The sequence below is a fragment of the Petromyzon marinus genome, assembly GCF_048934315.1.
Source record: "Petromyzon marinus isolate PM22_M1 ecotype Great Lakes invasive population chromosome 75 unlocalized genomic scaffold, UKy_Petmar_22M1.pri1.0 chr75_unloc.4, whole genome shotgun sequence".
Lineage (NCBI taxonomy): Eukaryota > Metazoa > Chordata > Hyperoartia > Petromyzontiformes > Petromyzontidae > Petromyzon > Petromyzon marinus.
The window spans coordinates 479,271-489,375 of record NW_027422616.1 but is presented as its reverse complement, the minus strand read 5'-3'; the positions used below and the strand labels follow the sequence as shown (position 1 = coordinate 489,375).

General features: G+C 51.1%; 1 protein-coding gene across 1 annotated transcript in view; it reads right to left on the bottom strand.

Moving 5' to 3' along the window:
* Positions 1-504: 504 nt before the first annotated feature.
* The window catches only part of LOC142908175 (F-actin-capping protein subunit beta-like), a 36,770-nt gene continuing 27,169 nt past the window's right edge, over positions 505-10,105 (bottom strand). Inside the window, exon 5 of the mRNA XM_076058485.1 lies at positions 505-3,851. Within this exon, the coding sequence (XP_075914600.1) occupies positions 531-3,851 (3,321 nt within the window). The 3' untranslated portion in view covers positions 505-530. The remainder of the gene's footprint in view (positions 3,852-10,105) is intronic.

Sequence of the window (10,105 nt, the reverse complement as noted above, 5' to 3'; positions counted from 1 at the left end):
TGAGTGAGTGATGGTGAGTGAGTGAGTGGTGAGTGATGGTGAGTGAGTGATGGTGAGTGAGTGAGTGGTGAGTGAGTGAGTGATGGTGAGTGAGTGATGGTGAGTGATGGTGAGTGAGTGATGGTGAGTTATGGTGAGTGAGTGATGGTGAGTGAGTGATGGTGAGTGGTGAGTGGTGAGTGATGGTGAGTGAGTGATGGTGAGTGAGTGATGGTGAGTGAGTGATGGTGAGTGAGTGATGGTGAGTGAGTGAGTGATGGTGAGTGAGTGAGTGGTGAGTGATGGTGAGTGAGTGATGGTGAGTGAGTGATGGTGAGTGAGTGAGTGATGGTGAGTGAGTGATGGTGAGTGATGGTGAGTGAGTGATGGTGAGTGATGGTGAGTGAGTGATGGTGAGTGAGTGATGGTGAGTGAGTGAGTGGTGAGTGATGGTGAGTGAGTGATGGTGAGTGAGTGATGGTGAGTGAGTGATGGTGAGTGATGGTGAGTGAGTGATGGTGAGTGAGTGATGGTGAGTGATGGTGAGTGAGTCATGGTGAGTGATGGTGAGTGAGTGATGGTGAGTGATGGTGAGTGATGGTGAGTGAGTGATGGTGAGTGAGTGATGGTGAGTGATGGTGAGTGAGTGATGGTGAGTGAGTGATGGTGAGTGATGGTGAGTGAGTGATGGTGAGTGAGTGATGGTGAGTGAGTGATGGTGAGTGAGTGAGTGGTGAGTGATGGTGAGTGAGTGATGGTGAGTGAGTGAGTGATGGTGAGTGAGTGAGTGGTGAGTGAGTGATGGTGAGTGATGGTGAGTGAGTGATGGTGAGTGAGTGATGGTGAGTGAGTGAGTGGTGAGTGAGTGAGTGATGGTGAGTGATGGTGAGTGAGTGATGGTGAGTGATGGTGAGTGAGTGATGGTGAGTGAGTGATGGTGAGTGAGTGAGTGGTGAGTGATGGTGAGTGAGTGATGGTGAGTGAGTGATGGTGAGTGAGTGGTGAGTGAGTGAGTGATGGTGAGTGAGTGAGTGGTGAGTGATGGTGAGTGAGTGATGGTGAGTGAGTGAGTGGTGAGTGAGTGAGTGAGTGATGGTGAGTGAGTGATGGTGAGTGATGGTGAGTGAGTGATGGTGAGTGATGGTGAGTGAGTGATGGTGAGTGAGTGATGGTGAGTGAGTGAGTGGTGAGTGATGGTGAGTGAGTGATGGTGAGTGAGTGATGGTGAGTGAGTGAGTGGTGAGTGAGTGAGTGATGGTGAGTGAGTGAGTGGTGAGTGATGGTGAGTGAGTGATGGTGAGTGAGTGATGGTGAGTGAGTGAGTGGTGAGTGAGTGAGTGATGGTGAGTGAGTGATGGTGAGTGATGGTGAGTGAGTGATGGTGAGTGATGGTGAGTGAGTGATGGTGAGTGAGTGATGGTGAGTGAGTGAGTGGTGAGTGATGGTGAGTGAGTGATGGTGAGTGAGTGAGTGGTGAGTGAGTGAGTGATGGTGAGTGAGTGAGTGGTGAGTGATGGTGAGTGAGTGATGGTGAGTGAGTGAGTGGTGAGTGAGTGAGTGATGGTGAGTGAGTGAGTGGTGAGTGATGGTGAGTGAGTGATGGTGAGTGAGTGATGGTGAGTGAGTGAGTGGTGAGTGAGTGAGTGATGGTGAGTGAGTGATGGTGAGTGATGGTGAGTGAGTGATGGTGAGTGATGGTGAGTGAGTGATGGTGAGTGAGTGATGGTGAGTGAGTGAGTGGTGAGTGATGGTGAGTGAGTGATGGTGAGTGAGTGATGGTGAGTGAGTGAGTGGTGAGTGAGTGAGTGAGTGAGTGATGGTGAGTGAGTGAGTGGTGAGTGATGGTGAGTGAGTGATGGTGAGTGAGTGATGGTGAGTGAGTGAGTGGTGAGTGAGTGAGTGATGGTGAGTGAGTGATGGTGAGTGATGGTGAGTGAGTGATGGTGAGTGATGGTGAGTGAGTGATGGTGAGTGAGTGATGGTGAGTGAGTGATGGTGAGTGATGGTGAGTGAGTGATGGTGAGTGAGTGATGGTGAGTGATGGTGAGTGATGGTGATTGATGGTGAGTGATGGTGAGTGATGGTGAGTGAGTGATGGTGAGTGAGTAATGGTGAGTGATGGTGAGTGAGTGATGGTGAGTGATGGTGAGTGATAGTGATGGTGAGTGATGGTGAGTGAGTAATGGTGAGTGATGGTGAGTGAGTGATGGTGAGTGATGGTGAGTGATAGTGATGGTGAGTGATGGTGAGTGAGTGATGGTGAGTGATGGTGAGTGAGTGATGGTGAGTGAGTGATGGTGAGTGATGGTGAGTGAGTGATGGTGAGTGAGTGATGGTGAGTGATGGTGAGTGATGGTGAGTGAGTGATGGTGAGTGAGTGATGGTGAGTGATGGTGAGTGATGGTGAGTGAGTGATGGTGAGTGATGGTGAGTGAGTGATGGTGAGTGAGTGATGGTGAGTGAGTGATGGTGAGTGAGTGATGGTGAGTGATGGTGAGTGAGTGATGGTGAGTGAGTGACGGTGAGTGATGGTGATGGTGAGTGATGGTGAGTGATGGTGAGTGATGGTGAGTGAGTGATGGTGAGTGAGTGATGGTGAGTGAGTGATGGTGAGTGATGGTGAGTGAGTGATGGTGAGTGATGGTGAGTGAGTGATGGTGAGTGAGTGATGGTGAGTGAGTGATGGTGAGTGAGTGATGGTGAGTGGTGGTGAGTGAGTGATGGTGAGTGAGTGATGGTGAGTGATGGTGAGTGAGTAATGGTGAGTGATGGTGAGTGAGTGATGGTGAGTGAGTGATGGTGAGTGATGGTGAGTGAGTGATGGTGAGTGAGTGATGGTGAGTGATGGTGAGTGATGGTGAATGAGTGATGGTGAGTGAGTGATGGTGAGTGATGGTGAGTGATGGTGAGTGAGTGATGGTGAGTGAGTGATGGTGAGTGAGTGATGGTGAGTGAGTGATGGTGAGTGATGGTGAGTGAGTGATGGTGAGTGAGTGACGGTGAGTGATGGTGATGGTGAGTGATGGTGAGTGATGGTGAGTGAGTGATGGTGAGTGAGTGATGGTGAGTGATGGTGAGTGAGTGATGGTGAGTGATGGTGAGTGAGTGAGTGATGGTGAGTGAGTGATGGTGAGTGATGGTGAGTGATGGTGAGTGAGTGATGGTGAGTGAGTGATGGTGAGTGGTGGTGAGTGAGTGATGGTGAGTGATGGTGAGTGAGTGATGGTGAGTGATGGTGAGTGAGTGATGGTGAGTGATGGTGAGTGAGTGATGGTGAGTGATGGTGAGTGATGGTGAGTGAGTGATGGTGCGTGATGGTGAGTGATGGTGAGTGAGTGATGGTGAGTGATGGTGAGTGATGGTGAGTGAGTGATGGTGAGTGATGGTGAGTGAGTGATGGTGAGTGATGGTGAGTGAGTGATGGTGAGTGAGTGATGGTGAGTGAGTGATGGTGAGTGATGGTGAGTGATGGTGAGTGAGTGATGGTGAATGAGTGGTGGTGAGTGATGGTGAGTGAGTGATGGTGAGTGAGTGATGGTGAGTGATGGTGAGTGAGTGATGGTGAGTGAGTGACGGTGAGTGATGGTGAGTGATGGTGAGTGAGTGATGGTGAGTGATGGTGAGTGTCTCACCTGTCTGGTGAGACTACCACCCAGGTTCATGGTACCAGACCCCTCCTTGTTGATGGTGAGTGATGGTGAGTGAGTGATGGTGAGTGATGGTGAGTGAGTGGTGAGTGATGGTGAGTGACTCACCTGTCTGGTGAGGCTACCACCCAGGTTCATGGTACCAGACCCCTCCTTGTTGGTCTGTAGCCACAGCATGGCGGTGGAGGTGAGCTTATAGTGGGCACTCCGTCCACTCGATTTCTCCTGCGTTAGAACCACACACAGGGGTGTTAGAACCACCACACACAGGAGGTGTTAGAACCACACACAGGGAGTGTTAGAACCACCACACAGGGAGTGTTAGAACCACCACACAGGGAGTGTTAGAACCACACACAGGAGGTGTTAGAACCACACACAGGGAGTGTTAGAACCACACACAGGGAGTGTTAGAACCACCCACAGGGAGTGTTAGAACCACCACACAGGGAGTGTTAGAACCACACACAGGGAGTGAGTTTATAGTGGGCACTCCGTCCACTCGATTTCTCCTGCGTTAGAACCACCCACAGGGAGTGTTAGAACCACACACAGGGAGTGTTAGAACCACACAGGGGGTGTTAGAACCACACACAGGGAGTGTTAGAACCACCACACAGGGAGTGTTAGAACCACACACAGGAGGTGTTAGAACCACACACAGGGAGTGTTAGAACCACCCACAGGGAGTGTTAGAACCACACACAGGGAGTGTTAGAACCACACACAGGGAGTGTTAGAACCACACACAGGGAGTGTTAGAACCACACACAGGGGGTGTTAGAACCACACACAGGGAGTGTTAGAACCACACACAGGGAGTGTTAGAACCACACACAGGGGGTGTTAGAACCACCACACAGGGAGTGTTAGAACCACCACACAGGGAGTGTTAGAACCACACACAGGGAGTGTTAGAACCACCACACAGGGAGTGTTAGAACCACACACAGGGAGTGTTAGAACCACCACACAGGGAGTGTTAGAACCACACACAGGAGGTGTTAGAACCACCACACAGGGAGTGTTAGAACCACACACAGGAGGTGTTAGAACCACACACAGGGAGTGTTAGAACCACACACAGGGGGTGTTAGAACCACCCACAGAGGGAGTGTTAGAACCACGACACAGGGAGTGTTAGAACCACCACACAGGGGGTGTTAGAACCACCCACAGAGGGAGTGTTAGAACCACGACACAGGGAGTGTTAGAACCACCACACATGGGGTGTTAGAACCACACACAGGGAGTGTTAGAACCACACACAGGGAGTGTTAGAACCACCACACAGGGAGTGTTAGAACCACACACAGGGAGTGTTAGAACCACCACACAGGGAGTGTTAGAACCACACACAGGGAGTGTTAGAACCACACAGAGGGTGTTAGAACCACCACATCCAGGTGTTAGAACCACACACAGAGGGTGTTAGAACCACACACAGGAGGTGTTAGAACCACACAGGGGGTGTTAGAACCACACAGGGGGTGTTAGAACCACCACACAGGGAGTGTTAGAACCACACACAGGGAGTGTTAGAACCACCACACAGGAGGTGTTAGAACCACACACAGGGAGTGTTAGAACCACCACACAGGTGGTGTTAGAACCACCACACAGGGAGTGTTAGAACCACACACAGGGAGTGTTAGAACCACACACAGGGAGTGTTAGAACCACCACACAGGGAGTGTTAGAACCACACACAGGGAGTGTTAGAACCACACACAGGGAGTGTTAGAACCACACACAGGGAGTGTTAGAACCACCACACAGGGAGTGTTAGAACCACACACAGGGAGTGTTAGAACCACACACAGGGAGTGTTAGAACCACCACACAGGGAGTGTTAGAACCACCACACAGGGAGTGTTAGAACCACTACACAGGGAGTGTTAGAACCACCCACAGGGAGTGTTAGAACCACACACAGGGAGTGTTAGAACCACCACACAGGGAGTGTTAGAACCACACACAGGGAGTGTTAGAACCACACACAGGGAGTGTTAGAACCACACACAGGGGGTGTTAGAACCACCACACAGGGAGTGTTAGAACCACACACAGGGAGTGTTAGAACCACACACAGGGAGTGTTAGAACCACACACAGGGGGTGTTAGAACCACCACACAGGGAGTGTTAGAACCACCACACAGGGAGTGTTAGAACCACCACACAGGGAGTGTTAGAACCACCCACAGGGAGTGTTAGAACCACACACAGGGAGTGTTAGAACCACCACACAGGGAGTGAGTTTATAGTGGGCACTCCGTCCACTCGATTTCTCCTGCGTTAGAACCACACACAGGGAGTGTTAGAACCACCACACAGGAGGTGTTAGAACCACACACAGGGAGTGTTAGAACCACACACAGGGGGTGTTAGAACCACACACAGGGGGTGTTAGAACCACCACACAGGGAGTGTTAGAACCACCACACAGGGGGTGTTAGAACCACACACAGGGAGTGTTAGAACCACCACACAGGGAGTGTTAGAACCACACACAGGGAGTGTTAGAACCACCACACAGGGGGTGTTAGAACCACCCACACAGGAGGTGTTAGAACCACCCACAGGAGGTGTTAGAACCACACAGGGAGTGTTAGAACCACACACAGGGAGTGTTAGAACCACCCACAGGGGTGTTAGAACCACACAGGGAGTGTTAGAACCACACACAGGAGGTGTTAGAACCACACACAGGGGGTGTTAGAACCACACACAGGGAGTGTTAGAACCACACACAGGGGGTGTTAGAACCACACACAGGAGGTGTTAGAACCACCCACAGGGAGTGTTAGAACCACACACAGGGGGTGTTAGAACCACACACAGAGAGTGTTAGAACCACACACAGGGAGTGTTAGAACCACACACAGGGAGTGTTAGAACCACCACACAGGGAGTGTTAGAACCACACACAGGGGGTGTTAGAACCACACACAGGGAGTGTTAGAACCACACACAGGGGGTGTTAGAACCACCACACAGGGAGTGTTAGAACCACACACAGGGGGTGTTAGAACCACACACAGAGAGTGTTAGAACCACACACAGGGAGTGTTAGAACCACACACAGGGAGTGTTAGAACCACACACAGGGAGTGTTAGAACCACACACAGGGGTGTTAGAACCACACACAGGTGTTAGAACCACACACAGGGAGTGTTAGAACCACACACAGGAGGTGTTAGAACCACCACACAGGAAGTGTTAGAACCACACACAGGGAGTGTTAGAACCACACACAGGGAGTGTTAGAACCACACACACAGGGAGTGTTAGAACCACCACACAGGGAGTGTTAGAACCACCACACAGGGAGTGTTAGAACCACACACACAGGGAGTGTTAGAACCACACACAGGGGGTGTTAGAACCACACACAGGGAGTGTTAGAACCACACACAGGGAGTGTTAGAACCACACACAGGGAGTGTTAGAACCACCACACAGGAGGTGTTAGAACCACCCACAGGGAGTGTTAGAACCACCACACAGGGAGTGTTAGAACCACCACACAGGGAGTGTTAGAACCACACACAGGGAGTGTTAGAACCACACACAGGGAGTGTTAGAACCACCACACAGGGAGTGTTAGAACCACCACACAGGGAGTGTTAGAACCACCACACAGGGAGTGTTAGAACCACACACAGGGAGTGTTAGAACCACCACACAGGGGGTGTTAGAACCACACACAGGGAGTGTTAGAACCACCACACAGGGAGTGTTAGAACCACACACAGGGGGTGTTAGAACCACACACAGGGGGTGTTAGAACCACACACAGGGGGTGTTAGAACCAAACACAGGGAGTGTTAGAACCACACACAGGGGGTGTTAGAACCACACACAGGGGGTGTTAGAACCACACACAGGGGGTGTTAGAACCACACACAGGGGGTGTTAGAACCACACACAGGGAGTGTTAGAACCACACACAGGGAGTGTTAGAACCACACACAGGGGGTGTTAGAACCACCACACAGGGAGTGTTAGAACCACACACAGAGAGTGTTAGAACCACACACAGAGAGTGTTAGAACCACCATACAGAGAGTGTTAGAACCACACACAGAGAGTGTTAGAACCACCATACAGAGAGTGTTAGAACCACACAGGTGGTGTTAGAACCACACACAGAGAGTGTTAGAACCACACACAGGGGGTGTTAGAACCACACACAGAGAGTGTTAGAACCACACACAGAGAGTGTTAGAACCACCATACAGAGAGTGTTAGAACCACACAGGTGGTGTTAGAACCACCACACAGGGAGTGTTAGAACCACACACAGGGAGTGTTAGAACCACACACAGGGGTGTTAGAACCACCACACACAGAGGGTGTTAGAACCACCACACAGGGAGTGTTAGAACCACACACAGGGGGTGTTAGAACCACACACAGGGAGTGTTAGAACCACACACAGGGAGTGTTAGAACCACACACAGGGAGTGTTAGAACCACACACAGGGAGTGTTAGAACCACACACAGGGAGTGTTAGAACCACACACAGGGAGTGTTAGAACCACCACACAGGGGGTGTTAGAACCACACACAGGGAGTGTTAGAACCACACACAGGGAGTGTTAGAACCACCACACAGGGGGTGTTAGAACCACACACAGGGAGTGTTAGAACCACCACACAGGGAGTGTTAGAACCACACACAGGGAGTGTTAGAACCACACACAGGGAGTGTTAGAACCACCCACAGGGAGTGTTAGAACCACACACAGGGAGTGTTAGAACCACACACAGGGAGTGTTAGAACCACCCACAGGGAGTGTTAGAACCACCACACAGGGGTGTTAGAACCACCCACAGGGAGTGTTAGAACCACACACAGGGAGTGTTAGAACCACACACAGGGAGTGTTAGAACCACCACACAGGGGGTGTTAGAACCACCACACAGGGAGTGTTAGAACCACACACAGGGAGTGTTAGAACCACCCACAGGGAGTGTTAGAACCACACACAGGGAGTGTTAGAACCACACACAGGGAGTGTTAGAACCACCACACAGGGAGTGTTAGAACCACACACAGGGAGTGTTAGAACCACACACAGGGAGTGTTAGAACCACACACGGAGTGTTAGAACCACACACAGGGAGTGTTAGAACCACACACAGGGAGTGTTAGAACCACCACACAGGGAGTGTTAGAACCACACACAGGGAGTGTTAGAACCACCACACAGGGAGTGTTAGAACCACACACAGGGAGTGTTAGAACCACCACACAGGGGGTGTTAGAACCACACACAGGGAGTGTTAGAACCACCACACAGGGAGTGTTAGAACCACACACAGGGAGTGTTAGAACCACCACACAGGGAGTGTTAGAACCACCACACAGGGAGTGTTAGAACCACACACAGGGGGTGTTAGAACCACACACAGGGAGTGTTAGAACCACACACAGGGAGTGTTAGAACCACACACAGGGAGTGTTAGAACCACCACACAGGGAGTGTTAGAACCACACACAGGGAGTGTTAGAACCACACACAGGGAGTGTTAGAACCACACACAGGGGGTGTTAGAACCACCACACAGGGAGTGTTAGAACCACACACAGGGGTGTTAGAACCACCACACAGGGAGTGTTAGAACCACCACACAGGGAGTGTTAGAACCACCCACAGGGAGTGTTAGAACCACACACAGGGAGTGTTAGAACCACCACACAGGGAGTGTTAGAACCACCCACAGGGAGTGTTAGAACCACACACAGGGAGTGTTAGAACCACACACAGGGAGTGTTAGAACCACCACACAGGGAGTGTTAGAACCACACACAGGAGGTGTTAGAACCACACACAGGGAGTGTTAGAACCACACACAGGGAGTGTTAGAACCACACACAGGGGGTGTTAGAACCACACACAGGGGGTGTTAGAACCACACACAGGGAGTGTTAGAACCACCACACAGGTGGTGTTAGAACCACACACAGGGGGTGTTAGAACCACACACAGGGAGTGTTAGAACCACACACAGGGAGTGTTAGAACCACACACAGGAGGTGTTAGAACCACCATACAGGGGGTGTTAGAACCACACACAGGGGGTGTTAGAACCACACACAGGGAGTGTTAGAACCACACACAGGGAGTGTTAGAACCACACACAGGAGGTGTTAGAACCACCACACAGGGAGTGTTAGAACCACACACAGGGGGTGTTAGAACCACACACAGGGGGTGTTAGAACCACCACACAGGGAGTGTTAGAACCACACAGGGAGTGTTAGAACCACCACACAGGGAGTGTTAGAACCACCCACAGGGGGAGTGTTAGAACCACACACAGGGAGTGTTAGAACCACACACAGGGAGTGTTAGAACCACACACAGGGAGTGTTAGAACCACCACACACAGGGAGTGTTAGAACCACCACACAGGGAGTGTTAGAACCACACACAGGAGGTGTTAGAACCACACACAGGGAGTGTTAG